Source organism: Miscanthus floridulus, chromosome 5, assembly GCF_019320115.1.
Source record: "Miscanthus floridulus cultivar M001 chromosome 5, ASM1932011v1, whole genome shotgun sequence".
NCBI lineage: Eukaryota > Viridiplantae > Streptophyta > Magnoliopsida > Poales > Poaceae > Miscanthus > Miscanthus floridulus.
Genome location: NC_089584.1, coordinates 109,602,853 through 109,623,646, shown reverse-complemented (window position 1 = coordinate 109,623,646; position 20,794 = coordinate 109,602,853). Strand labels below are relative to the sequence as shown.

Below are 20,794 nucleotides of genomic sequence, written 5' to 3'. Positions count from 1 at the left end.
TATTGGACGACGCTTTCGGCCGTGACGAGCCAGTCCGATGCGGCGATGCCTACAGCCCGTTCGCTGGGTGCTTATAAACCATGATTTATCAACTTATAAATTATAATTTATCAATCAATGAATAATATTTTTGTATCATCCGAAACGAACCAAACCTCACCGGTCCAAACGAACGTGGCGGCCGCATGCTGGGCCCCGGAGTCGCCCGCCTCCTTTTGCCGCGGCCGTCGCTTTTCCTAAGGCCGCCGACCCCGACCCAACAAAGTGGCAGCCAGAAAACTCGGCAGAGCATCTCGCTTGCGAAACAGAGGACGGCGCGCGAGAGGGGGAAAGGAAAACAACCACTACCCCATCCATTCCGTCCCACTTCCACCCGAGCTCACCGATCGCGGCGGAGATGGGGAAGGGGCCGTCGTCGCGGGCAGGGTCGCGGCACCAGCAGTTCCGCGCCCGCGCCATGACCCGCGTCGATGACATACAGGAGGTCTTCTCGGGCCTGCAGTCCGCCCGCAAGGACTCACGCCCCGCCGACGCCGCCGTCCTCGAGGCGCAGCTCCAGCAGATGCTGCGCGAGTGGCGCTCCGAGCTCAGCGCTCCCTCCCCGGCCTCCTCCCTCCAGGTACCGTCCCTCTTGCTTCCTCCGCACATTCCACCTCCATCTTTTTGGTGGCGCGGCTGATGTTTTGTTCGTTGGCTGTGGCTGACGGCAGGGCAACGCCAGGGAACTGTCGGATCCGCCTTCGGATACTCTTCGTCTGCTGCAGTTGGCGGCGGCCGAGGAGGAGGACGACGCCACGAGCAAGATGGTCGAGCAGCAGCCCCCTCCTCCGCCCCCAGCTAACCAGAACCAGGGGCACGCGCAGGTCCGCCAGGACATGAAACCGGAGCCACGCGAGGAAGCAGTTGACGTCGCTGTGGAGCAGCCGCAGCCGCAGCCGCAGCTGCCGAGTCAGGGGGTTCTGCTTAATGGTGCTGCTACCGCGTCTGCGGTGTTCCATGATCAGGTTTTCATTACTCCTTGTTTGCTGTATGCAAGTTTGAACATTTTTTCTTATCTTAGTGGAATGACTGGCAGACAGAGTTATCGATCTTGTGAAGAAGATTTATAGTCCGCAGATACGAGGATTTGTGGATGAGTGTGATCATGTGTCACTCGTAGAGTCTTCAAATGATCTAGTTAGATTTGTCTAGTCTGCACAGATGTTCATGTGGTCTGCCTCATTGTTTAGTTTGGGTTGGTGTGATCTACAAGCAACCTACCCCTCATTAGAACCTTTGTTGGCAGTTTCTGCGTCTTTGGGGACAAATTTACTGGACATAGCCTCTGCTCTCTGTTTTCAAGACAAAATGGGAAGGTTTCTCCTGTTCTCCAACATGATGACAATGGGAAACAAAAGTTATTTGAGTTTTGGATGGAGGTTTTCTGTGGATTGCATATTGATCCAAATCTTTTTCAATAAATTAACCAAAGGTCATTCGTGAGAAATGTTCAAGTCTGTCTGTGGTGTATCATTGCAATCACTTCATGGAGGCTTGTTCTACCTAGGCTCCTGTGAATGCTACTGTGTTTTGGTTTGGATCTTATACAGATGGAGTTCAACTTCAAGTTGATGGGACCATTCGTTCTTATCAATTGATTCATTGTAGAGTAGAAGTTTATGGCTATAAATCCGTGCTTTCCATCCCACTATGAACAACATGCAGCTCCAAGAGCTACATAATTTCACCTACTCCTCCTTTAGCCAATCTATGTTTGTTTAGTTACTTTTCCCCCAGTAGTCAACATCTATTGACCCCTACTCAGTCTTATGGAGGTTTTTTTAGATAATCAGTCTTACGGAGTTGGTTTTGAAATTCTTTTAGAACCTATAACAGAACATCCATCTATCTAATCTATGCTACGAGGCCTTTTAAACACTCTTTTGATATCAAACTTGACTGCAACCTAAAGAAAGCAGACAAAGATGTAATGTAATACGTTCAATGAACTATGGTCTATGAAAATATAATAATATATAATATATAATAATGTATTGATAGCTTTAAGCCTTTTGAACATCTAAAGATGGAGACTATAGAAGAGGAAAAGTTGACCATTTCAAAGTGAGAGCTGTCAGTTTGGGTGGTTGGTTTCACTTGCTTTGCTACCTTGCTTACATCCTTCATACTGTATACACCTTGTTTCTTAGCTTTGTGATGTGTGGCTGCAAGCTCAATCTAATTGTGTGGGCCTAGTTAGATTGTCGAAACTTAAGCTGTATGGGAACAAAATAGCGGAAGTACATTGCTACAGCGAAGAAAATTGAGGAAAGGATGCACTGCTGCTGAATTCATCATGATCCTTTGTCATGTTAAAACTTGAGAGAATATTTTGGAGAGTGATCTAGTGATCTATGCACATGATAAATTGTGGGACATGTCATGTTTTCAGTTGACATTTGTTTTTGGATTTCGTAGAAGCCTAGAAGCGTAGCTTATAAAGCCTGCTAAGTAATTTCGTTTGATTTGACCAGGGGGAGAGATGTCCCCCTGATTTTCATCTTAAGAAGCTGGTGCCGTGACTCGAACCCGGGCTGGCTCAGCCAACCGCTTCTTTGGCATGTTGTGCTGACCAGTTGCACCGTGAGAGTGTTGGCGTAATTTAGTTTGTAAAAACTAAATCTGAGCAAAGCATGTGTATTTTACCACCATCATTAGATTAGATTAAAGAAGTAAACGCCCAGGGGAAGGCAAGCAGCTGTTCACCTCTTGTGCTGGAGCTCTTTATCTCTTGTGGTAGGAATGCATACCTTTGTTAGTAGAAAATTTTGATCTGAATAATTTGAGCATACTCTGTTTATTTTGTGCTTTGTGGGGTCTCACCTATGATTGCCTGTAGTAATGCCGGCTGGACTTGGGGGTTATACACAATGAGGACCTCTTGAGGGCTGTGAGGTTGACAAAGAACATGAGAACCTGACATGGTTGGGGTAATTTTTTTTGACCAAACTAGATTGGCTAAGCCTAAGCCAGTGGCTGTAGTAGCCCGGATGATGACAGGCCCAGGGTAAAATTGGAATTGAGTAGTGCTTTTCCTTGAAATATCGTCCCTTTTTATAATATTTCTAACTGATATTTGTCAGAGTTCTCAAGTCACTAGCAGAGCATGTTTGCATGATTTTACTAAGCCACAACAATTTATTAGTGTAATACTATTTAGCCTACTAATTAATGAAAGGTGGTAGAGGCCTACTTTTTTTTTCCATTGAACATTTTCTATATAATGAGTTGATCAAGTATATTAGTGATTCTTAATGCTGACACAAGTATAGAAATCTTTACGGTTTCTAGAGAACTTGAACTATAGGATAAATATATTTGAGCTTACAGTTTCATTGTTTTAGGCAAGAGATCAATAGTAACAAGTGTATGCAGCATGCAATGGATTTTGGAAATGGCAGCGGTCAGTGTATTTCTATTGTCTTTTTAGAAGAAAACAACATCCTTCTGCTTTCCAGTGGTGTACAAGGGTGTTTTGCTCTGTCTCAGTAGGTTAGTATGGCGCCCATTTAATTTTCCACTTCCTGTTGTTTATGTACCTCCTTAGCATTTAAGTACTACTCCCTCCGTTCCAAATTGTAAGTTGTTCTTGCTTTTCGTACATAGCTTTTACTAATATAATTTACATCTAGGTGCGTAGGAAAATCTATGTACCTAAAAAAGCCAGAACAACTTACAATTTGGGGCAGAGGGAGTAATTCTTTAGTCCTAGATATTGCAACATTTAGATGCTATATGTACTGCTTTATAGTAATTCTAGCATGCATGTAATTGGCATATTCAGTGACTTTACCTTTCTGCCAACTCCCAAAAAAAAAATTTGAAGTTCAGTGGAGTTGTGCCAATTTTAACGAGTTCTCATCTTACTTCTTGCAGATGTACTATGTGAACCAGGAACTTACGGTTGAGGATTTTCTTTATGATGAAGATTACAAGATAGACCTTTCTGGGTCTAATCTGGATATCCTTAATAATCTGGAAGGGATTGTTCAGCTGGAATATCCACAGTTCAATTTGCCGCAAGAGATAGCCCCTAATGCGTACCTTGACATGAGTAACAGTGGACAGAGTGCTGGGGGTGTTTTCCTGCACATGACAGATTTGCTCACAACAATGACTTCAGCACCTTCTGCATTCCTGAAGCCAAAATGCGCTCTCTGGGACTGCCCCAGGCCTGCTATTGGATCAGAAAGATGGCATGATTATTGCAGCATGTATCATGCTGATTTGGCTGTGCAGGAAGAGGGCCCTCCAGGCACAATGCCTGTGATCCGTCCAAGAGGCATTGATCTGAAAGATGGCCCCCTGTTTGCTGCTCTTAGTGCAAAGATCCAAGGAAAAAATGTTGGGATCCCTATCTGTGAAGGAGCTGCCACTGCAAAGTCTCCGTGGAACGCACCTGGTAAGCTTTTCCTTCATGACTAGCCTTCACACGGTACTGATGAACATTTTTACTAATCGTTAGCCATTCTGTATCATTGCAGAACTTTTCGATCTTTACATCTTTGAAGGTGAATGTATCAGAGAATGGTTGTTTTTTGACAAACCAAGGAGGGCATTTGATAGTGGAAATCGGAAGCAGCGGTCCTTGCCAGATTACAGCGGCCGTGGTTGGCATGAATCTAGGAAGCAGGTGATGAAGGACTTTGGGGGTCTGAAGAGGTCCTATTACATGGATCCACAGCCATCCAACAGCTTTGAATGGCACCTCTATGAATATGAGATCAATGAGTGTGATGCTTTTGCCTTATATCGGCTTGAATTCAAGTCTTCAGATGCAAAGAAGATTGCTAAATCAAAATTAGCTTGTAATCCACTGAATGAAATTCAGCAGCAAATGGTTAGACTCAGTGCAGACAGTCCTGTAGACACCAAACGGACAGCCCGGAGCAGGACAAAGGCTAATCCGATAGATGCCAATACTAACATCTATTCAGTTCCAAACACCTCAGTTCAAGCTAATGTTCCAAATGCTTATCAGCCAGGGTCACAAGTGGACCAGATGACATATTTGAACGGTAGTGTCGTTTATGGGCCGCATCTACCGTATGGTTACTTGACTGAAAGAAGTGACTTTTATTGGAACTCAAATGATGGGACATGAGAAGATAAACACATATTCGATTTATGGCATATTTGGCCCTCAAGTTCTAACAGTTCCCTCTATGATTATTGGGTCTACTTTATTAGCATGACCCACCATCTTCTTTTGTTAATTGTAATTGGCCCAATCTACAGGAAACATCTGTGAAACATTGTCGTCGTAAACTTGTAATATAGGCGTATCATGAAAATAGCATCTCCCGATGTGCAGCTGTATGTAAGATAAATCTCTGGTTTGGTGGACGAGTAACCTGTCAGGTTGGTGACTCCATTTATCTGTCACGTTGTATGTCCATCAATATCCTGTTCTGAATCTGGGTGCAATCTGTATCCTCAAACTCCAATTGCGCTCTTGAAAACTCCTGGTGGTATTTTGCAGTTGCAGGTTCGTGAGTTGTTTTTGACATGTCGGGTAACAAAAGCCGATAAGAGAGAAGTCGCTATATGATAATCACTGAATGAATGAATGAATGAATGCTTTTGTTTTGAATGCTGCCATGTGCCATGCTAGAGCAACTGATGCCAAACTTTCGAATAGTTTTGTTCTGATTGCTGCTGTGGCTGATGCCAAACTGGTGAATTGTGGATAGAGAATAGTTTTTACTTTTTATTGGTTAGTGACTGATGCCAAAATGAATTGTAGGCCCAGTGAATAGAGATGGCACAGAGCCATCACGAGTTCGTTATGGACATATGGTCCCAGCTGTCTCGCTCTGAAAGAGAAGTTATTCTTCCATGTCCATCTCCTGACGAGGCCCTAAGATTCGGGTGAGATCATTACGGAGTCTGCCTCGATAGAGAAATATACCATTGGCAGATAGGTCATGGTCATGATTATGGATGCTCGTAAAAGAAGTGGTGGGGTGCTTTATCATTTCAAGCAACGACAGGCCCGATCATCTAACTGCACCATGGGAGTACTTTTCAATTTATAAGACGTTTTGACTTTTCTAGATATATTAATTTTGCAATGCATCTAGGCACAATATATATCTAAGTGCATAACAAAAATTACTAGAAAAGCTAAAATATCTTATAATTTGGAATAAAATGAGTAAAAGAAATTCGGAGCACTTATCTTGGGGAAGTCATCGGTTGGCTTACCTGTTTGTTATGTTCGCTCTACTCACTGCAATGGGTCTTGTACTCTTGTATCACTCGTTTTCCGGTTTGCTCTACGAGTTCAGGGATCAGTCTGCGACAGAATAAAAAGGCACCGATGTTTTCCTGAACGAATAGGAGAAAACATTGTGATGTATACCCACGAGCAGTGTACTAGTCGGCTAATCACATTTACCTTTAGAGTCTCTTTAAAAGACAGGATTCATGAAGCATAATTAATAATATAAAAGACGTAGGAATAAAATACTCTAATATCAGCCGGCTAGAATCTACAGTATTTTTCTCTCACAACAAAATAACTTCAGCCGGTTTATCAGCCGACTTTAATACCAGCCAAACAGGCTCAAAGAAAGCAGGCCTAGAGTGAACCAACACTAGGTGGGACGAATAGATCCTGCTCATATTGTGCAAGGTTAAGTCTAGAGAGAGGACGGTGCCTTTCCTTTAGCACATAGCCGACATCTAAGCTAGGACTATCGCTCAAGTGGAGAAAAACCACGATAGAAAAAGAGATCATGTACCCGTGTAAAAGACGATTAACGGACACAAGAAAACAAAACGATACACCAAATGGATGGATAGCGTAACTCTACATGGATAAATACCTTCAACTTAGGTTGTGTTTGGCATGGCTTCCATGGGCTCCGACTTCTCAAAATCATCGTAGCGCAGAGCGGTTTTGGATTTCGAAGTAGAAAATGAAATGAGAAGAGGAGCCGATGGAGCCACGATTTGCAGCTCAACCGGCTATGTGCTATAGTGCTGCTACAGTACTAAATAGTGCCAGAGCCGGCGCCTGCGAAAGCTGTGTCAAACACGCCGTAGATGTCTACCTTAATTTTTCTAGATTTCACGTTATGTAAACAGAAAGAGGAGGTTGTTAGATTATTTACAATCCAATTACACAAATCGTAATTGTGAAGTATACTAGTACTAAATCCAATTATACACGACTGAGTCTGAAACAGCGCACGTGTTGGCGTGCTAACGACCCTTTTTTTTCCTCTATTGCTCTGTTTGTTTAACTGATAAGTCATGGCTGAAAGTACCGATAGCTGATTTATTATTAGAGAAAAATAATATTTGTCGACCTAAAAACACGGCTTAGACTGTCTCCAACGACGAAATGCAAACCCAAAATACGTCCTCTATAGTGGATTTGCCTACCAAAAACACTCTCCAACGGCTCACCCAGACGTACCACCCATTTTGGCTATCGATCGAAATGAAACGCAAAAAAGCGTCCCCTCTCTCCTCGGTACGCAAATCTCCGGTGGCCCGCCCGCGCACCCCTCCGCAACGCCGAGGTGGCCCGCTCCCGCACCGGCCGCGCCCGTGCCGACCCCGCTCGCCCGCGCTCGCGGCTGCTCCTCCACCTTCGAGCCGGCGATGAGGAAGGGCGCCGCGGTTGGCACTGGACTGGCTCTCGAGCGGCGGCCGTTGTAACACCCCTGGTGTTAGTCTTACCTAATTGCACTTGCATTTTCTGATCATGAGCATCATTCATCCATTCATAAGCATATATCACTTGAAACATGTGAAACATGATTATGAAACAAGAGTATCATTTCAAGTGTTTTCATCATTTCAGTACCTTTAGTGCTTGATTTTTGTATGACCAATCTATGGTATAGCTAAATATATTGTTAAACATCTTAGCTATGCTTAGAAAGTCATTAGGAACAATGTTCATGTTGATCATTTTGCCCAATTAAGATTTCAAATCATGGTTTGACTTGTTTTGACCCTAGGACCTTTTGGTTTGACTGTTCAAAAAGTACCACTTAGAATGTTTGCATGTCTAAGCAACCTAAAGCAAAGTTGTAGCAAATTTTATAAGGAACAAAAGTTATTTTGTGGCCAAGTCATGAAAATGAGCACAACATGTTCAATTTGGGCCCACAAGTTGGATTTGTGGTGCTGACTCAACACTTAGAATATTTCTAAGTCAAAAGTCAGATTCCAGTTTCATGTACTCAACTTTGGCTCGATATAACTTGTGATCCAGTGAGATTTAGGTCTTGGTCCTGTAACATGATTTCTAGCTGGTACTTAGAGCTATAACTTTCATTTCTACTATTTTCGCTAAGGACCAACGGATTAGGAGTTAGAGCCTCACCAAATGGCGCTGTCAGTCAGTTCATTGATCGCTGAATAGTAGCTACAGTGTTCCGGTTTCAGTCAGTCCATGGCCGACCGAGGTCAGGTGGTGGCCGCCGCGTGTCCGCCACGCGCTCGGCTCGCCCTGACCACGCAGCGCGCTGGCTGGCTTGAAGAGGAGCGCGCCCTGCTGCTCTCCGCACGCGCTCTGCCCCCTTTCACCCCTCCTTGCCTTCCCCATTCGCAGCCGCAGCGCATCGTCGATGCCATCAGCTCCGCCGAGCTCGCTCGAGCTCGCCGCGGCGCCACAGCCACCACCATTCAACCCGCAGCTCCGCCATCGCCTCTCGGACCTCGTCAGCGCTTTCACGGAGCCAGCCAAGCTGTAGGTGAGCGACATTGCCACCGTGCACCACCGCGGCATGGCCACCATGGTCGCCGCCGATGATCGCACGCGGTCCTGCCTGACCGCTTCACCGTAGCCACTAGCTGTAGCATAGGAAGGTCCGCCTTGTTTACCCTGTGCTTGCGCGCGCCTTGTATGGCCACCAACCATCGGGGTTCACCGGAGCACCACCGTGCGCCATGGCCGAGCCGCCGTGGGCCATGGCCGGTATCCAGGGAGTCCATTAGAGTCTAGCTTTAGGGGTGCTATGGGTGCGGGAGACCGAGGTGAGCACGCCGGTGCCGTCGGGTTCACTGGGGGAGCTCGCCGTCGGCGAATTTCGCGGCTGCCGCGCCGTCGTCTCCCTCCGTCCCCTGTTCTGTGTCTATGACACAGGGGTCCCGCGCGTCAGTCACTGAGCCGAAGAGGGAGCCAGGCTTGGGCTGCGCTGTGTCGTGGGCCGTCGGATCTTTTCGGGCCGGCCCAGTACTGTTTAAGTGATTGGATTTCCCTTTTATTCTTTATTATCTGAAATCTAAAATGGTTTGAAAATTGTTTGGGTGATCAAACTTGCTCCAAATTTGTTGAAACAAATTTTGCTAGGTTCCTTATCATCAGATCTACTTGGGAAAATTATTGCATGTCATTTTTGGGATACTTTTCTATAGGATTTTATTTAATTATGGATATTGCTGATAACTTGAAAAATATGTAGAAAAATCTATAGTCTTCAGAAAAATATGATTTCAAGTTCGTTAATCTTCTTAGGTCATGTACTTCCTAGGAAAAATATGTTTCATGCATGTGCTGTGGGAAAATTTTGAGGTGTAGTTCAAGTGCCTTTAATGGTTGATTTTTGTTATTTTTGCTAGAGAGCAAACTTTGTATAAAACATGCATGTGGTAATTTTAGTACAGTCATTATAGGCTATGAAGAACCTAGGAAAAATATTAATTCTATTGTTTGACACTTTTCATAGTACAAAGTAATTTCATGCTCATTTTTATGCTATAGCTTGTCATTTTTGTGTAGGATAGTTTACTTATCCAAATGTCATGAAATTTTTATGGTAGTCTGTTTAGGGTAGTATTATGCTACTGTAATTTTCTCAGATTTTTAGGAGCATCAGAAATATATGTTGCTATTCAAACCTATTATTAATTAGGGTTTAAGTAAATGTTGCTTTAAGTGTGGTTAAGAAATTAGTAAAGCTTTGGTGTATCTTTGAAGTATTTAATAAAATATGTTGACTTAACATATTAGTAGTAGAAGAGAATGCAGTAGATGACATGTGCTTATAGTATAGTTTCTTGGATGATGTTGACTACCTTGTATTTCAACATACCCATGGCATTCATCTCGTTCGATGCACCGTTTGCATAATCACTTACGCGCATTGCATCATATAGGATCGCAAACCGAGAACCCAGTCGTCATACCCGAGGAGCCAGAGGAGCAGCTCGAGGTGCAGCAGCAGGAAGTGCCAGAAGCCGACGAGGAGGATGTTGAGGAACTTCCGGAGTGCCCCGATCACCGTCCGAGCTCCTTCGAGAGAGGCAAGCCCCGGAGCATTTTTCTCCCGGTTTGCGATTATTTAATTAAATACCTTACTTTAAATTGATGCATTACGTTCAGGAGTTGTTTGCAACCGTTGCTGCATTATACCTTGCTTACCTTTGTTATACTATATCCTTGTTACTCTGGTATCCGCAGTCGAGTCAATGCTTAGCTAGCTTAGACCGGTAGAAGTCAGGCGATTTCCTATCACCTGCGAGCTATAGGTGGTTACCTGGATCTGCTTGGATGACTATGAAGTCATGGTATAACTAAGTGTTAAATGAAGTTGAGACCGGACGGAGACTTGCAGAGTTTTGGACTGTAGTGCTTTCCGTCTGTGTCGATTAAGGACCGACCGTTGTTGGGCCTCGAGTCATGTTGAACGCATGCCTTACATTTAGCTGGCCGGATAAAGTACCTTCCGACCGCGAAGCTGGGAGATTTTTCGGGCCGAGTAGATTGCCCGCAACGTACTGTACCGGAGCAGGTGTGGTAGGACACGGGAGCGGGATGATAAGACCAAAGTGCAGTCGGTCGGCCCCCGGGTACATGTGGTTCCTGGCAAACTCGAGATTCCTGGAAAGTTGACTCGGTGATCAATATCTCACTTTAGCGGGTGAGTGAGGTTTGTGTAAGGAACAAATCACCAGCTGGTTAGGAATCTATTCGAATCGCCATCGCTCCTGGATAGTGAGCACTTGACTTGAGTTACTTCATCGTAGTAAATGTTATGGAATACCTGGACAGTTATAATGAATATGACAGTATGGAAGTTGTTTAATGATCATTGGTTATCATTATCTGCTTAATCACATGTTTACTTTAGTATAGGTGCAAATCTAGTTGACAGGTTAATAATAATTAACTTGGCAATAATACTTTTAGAAAGGTTCTTGAAATGCTAAAAATGTTTCTTTTTTCAAATGAGTCAGCTACCCTACTATAAAGCCCTTCATAATCCTTGGTGTCATTTATTTTCGGTTATGTCGGGTAAGTCTGGCTGAGTACCTTCTCGTACTTGTCGACGAAATATGGTCGGCAGTCTACCTAGGGGTATGCCCAAGGTAGTAGATTATCGGCAGACAGATGCGCAAACCCCAAACAAGACGGTGACGCAAGACAGACACGAGGTTTTATCCAGGTTCGGCCGCCAAGAAGGCATAATACCTACGTCCTGCGTCTGATTTGTATTGCTATATGTCAATGAGAGATGTCTTTTAGAGGGGTCCCCTGCCCGCCTTATATAGTCCGGGGGGCAGGGTTACAGATCTGGAAACTAATCCTAGTCAATTACAATTGCCATATGTGGCCGGACAAGGATTCCTATTCTAACCGACCAGGATCCTGCTTGGTCGCCAAATCCGTCTTGATTCCTTGTGCGGGACTCCGATCAGGTGGACCGAGCCGCACGTCGTTTTTCGAGTGGACTGAACCCATCGATCCGGGCCAGCCCAAGCTTAGCCGTAAGGGTATAGGGGTTAATACCCCCACAGCTAGTCCCCGAGCATCATGTATTATGCTGCGACACGCCATTTTCACCTTCTCCGACAAGCGAGGCTTGGAACCTTGACGCCTCCGACCACCGTCATCACCGGAGAAGTAGGTTGTCCGAAGAATGTATGGTGCTCTTATAAAAAAAGAAAAGATTTCTGTCCTGAGAAGTGTGCCCACTTGTATTTCTGAAAAGAAATGTAAGTGGTCTTGAAGCATAGCATTCTTGAACATCAGAAGCGTAGGGGTCGAAAAACAAACACATTCACCGCAAGGTGAAGTGTGCCCACTTAGTCCCCGAGCCTGGTAGGAGGTGACGTAGGCACGTGGTGCCAGGGTCTAAAAAGAATTCATAGTTTAGTTGAAAACCGAATTGCCGTACAGGCAAACATGATGCACCGGCAGGTGCATCGTACCGACGTAGTCCCCGAGCTTGCTGGAAGGCAAAGTATGAGCCTTGTAGCAAGGTCTAAAGAAATGTCTCTTAACTGTATGTGAGTACAAATCACATGTAGCCAAGGAGAACCATTATTCAAGCAGTGGTCGGGGCAGTCCCCGAGCATATTAATAATCCTTTTAATCATTCAAAGCACAGGGGTCGATTTAAACAAACACATTCACCGCAAGGTGAAGTGTGCCCACTTAGTCCCCGAGCCTAGTAGTAGGTGATGCAGGCACGTGGTGCCAGGGTCTAAAAAAGAAACTCCGCTGAAGTTAAGAATCCAATTGCCGTACATGCCAAACAAGATACACCGGCAGGTGCATCGTACCGACGTAGTCGCCAAGCTTGCTGGAAGGCGAAGTATGAGCCTTGTAGCAAAGTCCAAATAAATGTCTCTCAACTGTATGTGAGTACAAATCACATGTAGCCGAGGAGAGCAAAACTCCAAGAAGTGGTCGGGAGAGTCCCCGAGCACAGCGGTTGTCATAGCAGCTCCTGAATACGGTAATAGTCGGAGCAGTCCCCGAGCACAACCGTGGTCGGAGCAGTCCCCGAGCACAAAAGTGATCCGGACAGTGCCCGAGCACGGTAGTGGTCTAGGCAGTCCCCGAGCACAGTAGTGGTCAGGGCAGTCCCCGAGCACAGTAGTGGTCAGGGCAAATCCACGATCGCGTGCGCTGCTTGTACTATTATTTGGTGTATTTATTTTTCTCTACTCTCTGCCAAGTCCAGTCTGACCAGTCTGACACGTCTGGTCGAAAAAGTAAATAGGTATAGTACGTCATTCTGTCTTCTTATTTTTATTTTTTATTTTTTGGCAAACAGTCGGTTGACACCTGTATTGAGGTGTGTCAGTGTGGGCCCTCTTACACCATCAACGAAGAGGCGCGTACACTATTAACGAAGGAGCGCATTTATTGGCGCAGATTTCGAGGTTGTGTGAACAACCGTCTGCGGCGCGTGCGCACGACTCCCAATATTCTCGGGCGAACAAAACGACGGTGCCCTTTTGCTTTATATAATGTAGGTCTGGTAAGTTACCCTCACCATTCCCCATTGTCATCCGCCGCCGCAACCTTCTTCTTCCTCCTGCCGAACCCTATTCCCCCAAAAATCATCACCAATCCCCTCGGTCTCCCGCATCCACCCACTTAGTAAGGACGAACTAATGGCGAAGAGAGACGCCCAGAAGAAAGGCGGGGTCATGGCGAAGGAATGGTGGAAGTCGCGGAGCAACGAGCAGACCATCGAGGACCTCGTCGCCATGGGAGTGCTCCACAACAAGGCACTTGCGGGATGGCGTGCACCCGAAGGAGAAAGCTTCCCCGATCCACAACCAGGTGAAATTGTGGTTTTTGAAGATTTCTTCAAACGGGGTTTTGGGATTCCAGTGCACCCTTTCCTTCAGGGTCTCTGCTTGTACTACGAGATTGGGATTTGCAATCTGCATCCCAACTCGATTCTTCTCGTCTCTACCTTCATCCATCTCTGCGAGGCGTATGGTGGCTTCCAGCCCCATTTCGACCTCTTTCGCCACCTATTTTGCCTTCGGAAAAAGGGAAGCGGTGGCTCGAAGATCGCCGGAGGCGTCTATCTGAACTTGTGTGACGGCATGAAAGCCCAATACCTGCACTGTCCCTGGAACACCTCATTGGACAAGTGGTACAAGAAATGGTTCTACATCCGTGAAGAGCCGAACACCATCACTTTGTGCGACGTGGGGCTAATTCCAGAGAAGAAGAACAGCTGGTCGGAGAAGCCCGAGAACTTGGAACAGATAGCCGAACTGCTCGGGATGATCCCGTGGGGAAGGCTTGATGGCCCGAGCGTGGTCGGCAACTTCATTAGCCGACGAATTCAGCCATGCCAGAAAAGGATTCATCCTGGCTTCGAATACCAAGGTGGCGCGGACCCGACAAGGACCAGGAAAGAGCCGCTCGACAAGACGGAGATCAAGGCCAGGATTGGAGAGCTATTCAATCTGGCCGATCCGAATTATGTTGCACTGAACGCCATCGAGCACGCCTTCAAGCTGGCTCGACCTCCCCCAAAGGTAAATGACGCTTCCTTTTAACTGTAGAGTCATGTTGTATCAAGAAAATAACTGTCTTTTCCTTCATTTTGTGTCTCAGTATAATGGCCGTGACCGGGCGGGAGTGTTCGTGTCGCCTCCCCCTGGTGTAGAATGGCCACAAGCTACCGGCCCAGCCGCCTAGACCAGCACCAGGACCGACGACGTTCACTGGGCGGTACTCGAGACCGTAGAAGACGCCTCGACCAGAGCCGCTGGCAAGCGTCTGGCTGCCAGCAAACGGCGTCAAGCCATCTTCCCCCTGTCGGACGACAAAGCAGAGGATGCTGACATCTTCCGGCTCGTCCCCCGAAAGAGGAGGAGGCAGGTGGGACCGACAGAGCAGGGTGGCTCCTCTGGACCAGCAGTGGTCACAGCACCGACCACTGCTGCACAGAGGACCGACGAAGGGAACATGCCGCATCATACTCCGACGCCCGTACCGGAGGTTGAACAAATCCCGGTGGGAACTGCCGAGCAAGCTGAGCAGGGACGGTCAAGGAGACGTTCCTTCGCCACATCCTTCCGCAAATCGAAACTGTAAGCATCCATATTTTTGATGTAAGTTTTGCATTTTGTACTGGATGCTATTGTCGTCTAAATTTGTCTCTGAATTCATTAGATCTCAGTCCACCGAAAGCCCCGACCAGCTAGCTGGGTGCGGAACGTCCTCACCAACAACGGCGGGACCAACTGCTCAGCAACCAGCCGTGGAGGAGCCCATGGCAGGGACTCCGCCTGGGCCTCAGCAGGCGGACGACCAGACGCCGGTCCCCGAGCAGAATACAAGTGCTCCAAGCGCGAACCCTGACGAGGCGGTTACCACGGTGCCAAGGGAGCTAGATCTAGCCGAGGGGCAGCAGCCAAAAGTTGCCCGGAACATGGTTACCGACGCGACGGCTCGTGGGAAAGCCGTGGTGGTCGTGGAGTCTGCAAACGCCGGACCAGTGTCGCCTCCCGAATAGGAGGCTGAAGAGGACGAAGTAGAAGAAGTCCTGGGCCGTCCCCAAGATAGGCGACAACATGTATATGTATCGCGCTATCGGAACGACGAATGGGTCATGCACGAGGAAATCCCAGAGGTCGAAGAGACCTTAAGAGTCGAACGGGCGGCCAAGCGTCTGGTGACTGAAGTCCAGGTATATTTGGCTTTTAGTCCTTGACCCTGTTGTGTAGTCGAACTGTCTGACGTAGCTTGTCTGTGTGCAGGACTTGATGAAAACTGCAAGATACCGCAAAAGGTGCTTCGACCAGATAGAAGGAATCGCGACGGCCAATAAGGAGCTGACGGCTGAAGTGGAATGCTTACGGCGCCAACTTGACGCCGCCGACCAGGAGAGGACAGACCGAGAAGCACAAAACCAAAACCTGGTCGGCCAGCTCAATATCAAAGAGCGGGAGAGAATAAGTAAGTTTTCACCATATCATAGCAAGTGCAGGACTTGTGTTATTGTGTTCTTGGCAGTAATAGCTGTAATACAGGTTTAGAAGCTAAAGTAACCCGCCTCCAGGGGGAGAACAGCCATGCACTTGTAGAGTGTGGTCGCCTGAAGGAAGACAACGAGAGACTGGCGCGCCGCCAGTCGGAACTCCAAGACCACAATAACAGAATGAAGGACGACCTGAAAAGTAAGCAGTCCAGACCACCTTTCTCATTCAATTGCCTTATCATGTCATCATGTTTGATGTCTTGTACTGTTTTTAGTTTTGAAAGTCAATGCCAAGAGGCACCTTGAGGCCGTGATCAAGGAGCGTGACGACTAGAAAGCACAATGCCTTAAGGCCACCGAGGAGCGGGACACGTGGAGCAAGCGGTGCCAAGAAATGGCAACTGGCATTGTGCCCGTCCTCGACCTTATCGACCCGGCACTCATAGAGGAAGAGCTAAGGACGCCTCAGCTCGGACTGGTCGAGAGATCAGTAATGATACTGTTGGGCACGCCAAAACGGTGGATGACCTGGTCGAGGAATGTGACAGCTTTCTCTGATGATGCCTGTACCAGAGGCATGTATTCTATCCACTTAGAAAACTTATCAATTAGCACGAAGACGCACGTAAATTTCCCAGGAGCTGGTTTGAAAGGCCCGATCATGTCCAGTCCCCAACATGCAAAGGGCCAAGAGGCTGGAATCGTCTGGATCTCATGTGCTGGTACATGGATTCTCTTGGAGAAGAACTGACAACCCTCACAGCGGCGGACTAGCTTCTCTGCGTCGGCCACTGCTGACGGCCAATAGAACCCTGCTCGGAAAGCCTTACCGACCAGTGTTCTTGAGGCCGCGTGGTTGCCGCAGGAGCCAGAGTGGATTTGGTCTAGGAGGTGCTCGCCTTCCTCCTAGGTTATACATTTCATCAAGATTTCCTCCTTAGCGTTTTTGCGCCATAACTTGCCATCGACGAGCAAATACTGCTTACTACGACGCATCAGGCGCTCATTTTCTGTTCGATCGATATAACCGCTACCATCTGTCAAGTACTTGATGAAAGGCGTTCTCCAGTCCGGCTCATGAGTGGTCGGAAGCGGCTCGGTTGTGCTCGGCACCGGAACCATAGCCACTAATTGCTGGTCTGAAACTTTGTCGGTCGTTGGATCTTCGTCTTCAATGGAAGGCGTGAGCAGGTCTTGGACGAATACGCCATGTGGGATTTTGGCTCGGGATGATCCTAACTTTGACAACGCATCCGCTGCCTGGTTCTTGTCCCGGACCACGTGTATGTACTCGATGCCATAGAACCTGCCTTCCAGCTTTCTTATCGATTTGCAATATGCGTCCATCTTCTCACTGGTCGTGTCCCAGTCCTTGTTGAGTTGGTTGATGACCAGAGCCGAATCTCCGTAGACATAGAGACGTTTAACTCTAAGCTCAACCGCAATGCGTAAACCATGCAGGCATGCTTCATACTCGGCGGCATTATTAGATGCTGGGAAATAAATCCTGAGGACGTACCGGAGCTGCTCCTTGGATGGTGACACGAAAAGAACTCCTGCTCCCGCACCGTCGATGTTGAGAGAACCGTCGAAGTACATCGTCCAATATTCGTCGGGTCCCGGAGAGGCAGGCGTGCTTAAGTCTATCCACTCGACGATGAAATCGACGAGTGCCTGAGACTTGATTGTAGTACGGCTTGCAAATTCCAAGGAAAGGGGGCATAGCTCCATTGCCCATTTGACGATGCGCCCGTTCGCCTCCTTATTGCGAATGATGTCCCCCAAAGGATACTCGGTCATGACCACCACACGATATCCGTCGAAGTAATGTCTCAACTTTCGGGATGTTATCAGTATGGCGTAGAGCAGTTTCTGAATCTGTGGGTACCTGGTCTTGGATTCGTTGAGTACCTCACTAATGAAATAAATTGGCCGCTGTACCTTGTAGGCGTGGCCTGGCTCGTCACGCTCGACCACCATTGTAGTGGAAACCACCCGATCGGTTACCTGCGCAAAACAGAAGGAGTGGTGGTCGGCTTGTACTGCCTTAAGTTAGAATAACCATAAAATTCGGAGTGACACATTAGAGTGGTCGGAGAAATCATAGTTGCTTTAGTAAAGTAAATCGAAAATACAAGTAGAGTACACATCTCAGCAGTTAAGCATAGAACCGTCTAAGCTTGTCGATGTGCCATGAGTTCGGTACGTCCGTGCCGTCTAGATGAGCTAACCTGTAAGACGTTGGACGTGTGACTTCCTTGATCATGTAGGGTCCCTCCCATGGGGTTGCGAGTTTGTGGACACCAGCCTGGTTCGTCTTCCACTTCAGGACTAAGTCCCCGACCACGAAGAAACGCTCTTTAACGTTCTTGTTGTAGTACCTGCGCAAAACAGCAAGGTATTTGGCCGTGCGTACGCAGGAATCAAGCCTTTTCTCTTCTGCGCTGTTGACTTCTAGCTCCCGTACTTCGTCGACCTTGCCTTCGTCGAAGTTCTCTACCCGTGCTGATCTGAAAGCTATATCTGGTGGAAGGACTGCCTTAGCGCCGTAAACCATAAAGTATGGTGAGACGCCGGTGTTACGACTGGGCTGAGTTCGGAGGCCCCAGACAACGGCTGGTAACTCCTTGAGCCATCTTCCAGGAGCTTTATCATTTTCTCTGTACATCCTCTTCTTCAACGCATCCAAGATCATGCCATTTGCCCGCTCGACTTGTCCATTAGCTCTAGGATGCGCCATCGAGACGTATTTTACAACTATGCTCCTTTCATCGCAGAAGTCCCAAAAAGCGTTCCCAGTGAACTGAGTACCCAGATCAGTAATGATACTGTTGGGCACGCCGAAACGGTGGATGACCTGGTCGAGGAATGTGACAGCTTTCTCTGATGATGCCTGTACCAGAGGCATGTATTCTATCCACTTAGAAAACTTATCAATTAGCACGAAGACGCACGTAAATTTCCCAGGAGCTGGTTTAAAAGGCCCGATCATGTCCAGTCCCCAACATGCGAAGGGCCAAGAGGCTGGAATCGTCTGGATCTCATGTGCTGGTACATGGATTCTCTTGGAGAAGAACTGACAACCCTCACAGCGGCGGACTAGCTTCTCTGCGTCGGCCACTGCTGACGGCCAATAGAACCCTGCTCAGAAAGCCTTACCGACCAGTGTTCTTGAGGCCGCGTGGTTGCCGCAGGAGCCAGAGTGGATTTGGTCTAGGAGGTGCTCGCCTTCCTCCTGGGTTATACATTTCATCAAGATTTCCTCCTTAGCGTTTTTGCGCCATAACTTGCCATCGACGAGCAAATACTGCTTACTACGACGCATCAGGCGCTCATTTTCTATTCGATCGATATAACCGCTACCATCTGTCAAGTACTCGATGAAAGGCGTTCTCTAGTCCGGCTCATGAGTGGTCGGAAGCGGCTCGGTTGTGCTCGGCACCGGAACCGTAGCCACTAATTGCTGGTCTGAAACTTTGTCGGTCGTTGGATCTTCATCTTCAATGGAAGGCGTGAGCAGGTCTTGGACGAATACGCCATGTGGGATTTTGGCTCGGGATGATCCTAACTTTGACAACGCATCCGCTGCCTGGTTCTTGTCCCGGACCACGTGTATGTACTCGATGCCATAGAACCTGCCTTCCAGCTTTCTTATTGATTTACAATATGCGTCCATCTTCTCACTGGTCGTGTCCCAGTCCTTGTTGAGTTGGTTGATGACCAGAGCCGAATCTCCGTAGACATAGAGACGTTTAACTCCAAGCTCAACCGCAATGCGTAAACCATGCAGGCATGCTTCATACTCGGCGGCATTATTAGATGCTGGGAAATAAATCCTGAGGACGTACCGGAGCTGCTCCTTGGATGGTGACACGAAAAGAACTCCTGCTCCCGCACCGTCGATGTTGAGAGAACCGTCGAAGTACATCGTCCAATATTCGTCGGGTCCCGGAGAGGCAGGCGTGCTTAAGTCTGTCCACTCGACGATGAAATCGACGAGTGCCTGAGACTTGATTGTAGTACGGCTTGCAAATTCCAAGGAAAGGGGGCATAGCTCCATTGCCCATTTGACGATGCGCCCATTCGCCTCCTTATTGCGAATGATGTCCCCCAAAGGATACTCGGTCATGACCACCACACGATATCCGTCGAAGTAATGTCTCAACTTTCGGGATGTTATCAGTATGGCGTAGAGCAGTTTCTGAATCTGTGGGTACCTGGTCTTGGATTCGTTGAGTACCTCACTAATGAAATAAATTGGCCGCTGTACCTTGTAGGCGTGGCCCGGCTCGTCACGCTCGACCACCATTGTAGTGGAAACCACCCGATCGGTTGCCGCAATGTAAAGTAGGAGAGTTTCGTCTTCTCTGGGAGCAGTAAGTACTAGAGGTGACGTGAGGTATTGTTTCAGCTGCATGAAGGCAGCGTCTGCTTCCTCCGACCACTCAAACTTTTCGGACGCTTTGAGCAGTTTGAAGAACGGTAGGCCTTTTTCTCCTAATCTTGATATGAAACGGCTTAGAGCAGCCATGCAGCCGGTAAGCTTCTGAACATCCTTCACCTTTTTTGGGGGCTTCATGTCTAAGACAGCTTTGACTTTCTCTGGGTTAGGGCGTATGCCGTCGTAACTGACGACGTTGTCGAGCAATATGCCAGAAGGGACACCAAAGATGCACTTCTTTGGGTTTAATTTCCATTGGAACATATTAAGGGCTGTGAAGGTGCATTCCAGATTGTCAACAAGGGTATGTGCTTCCTTGGTTTTGACAACTACATCATCGACGTAAGCCTCGACGAGGCCGTCTTTTATCTCGTCGTTGAGGCAGGCCTGTATAGCGCGTTGGTAAGTAGCACTGGCATTTTTGAGCCCGAACGACATAGTCGTGTAGCAGTAGGCGCCGAAAGGCGTGATGAAAGATGTCTTGATCTGGTCGTCCTTTTTGAGAGCGATCTAGTGATAACCAGAGTAGCAATCGAGAAAGGAAAGCAGCTCGCAACCGGCGGTTGAATCTACGACCTCGTCTATGCGAGGTAAGCCAAAGGGGTCCTTAGGG

The 20,794-nt window shown here is 47.5% G+C and overlaps 1 protein-coding gene across 1 annotated transcript; it reads left to right on the top strand.

Moving 5' to 3' along the window:
• Positions 1-382: 382 nt before the first annotated feature.
• Positions 383-5,338, top strand: LOC136450462 (transcription factor VOZ1-like). The gene is made up of 4 exons (XM_066450904.1): positions 383-619; positions 711-1,004; positions 3,916-4,441; positions 4,524-5,338. Exons 1-4 carry the CDS (start codon positions 398-400, stop codon positions 5,141-5,143), a joined length of 1,662 nt encoding a protein of 553 aa, XP_066307001.1. The 5' UTR covers positions 383-397; the 3' UTR covers positions 5,144-5,338.
• The last annotated feature ends 15,456 nt before the right edge of the window (positions 5,339-20,794 follow it).

Excerpts from the sequence above, each read along its gene's own strand:
- LOC136450462 (XM_066450904.1), top strand. The coding sequence starts at position 398 with ATGGGGAAGGGGCCGTCGTCGCGGGCAGGGTCGCGGCACCAGCAGTTC. Across the intron at positions 620-710 it reads CCCCGGCCTCCTCCCTCCAG|GGCAACGCCAGGGAACTGTC; the intron begins GTACCGTCCCTC and ends GGCTGACGGCAG. Across the intron at positions 4,442-4,523 it reads GTCTCCGTGGAACGCACCTG|AACTTTTCGATCTTTACATC; the intron begins GTAAGCTTTTCC and ends GTATCATTGCAG.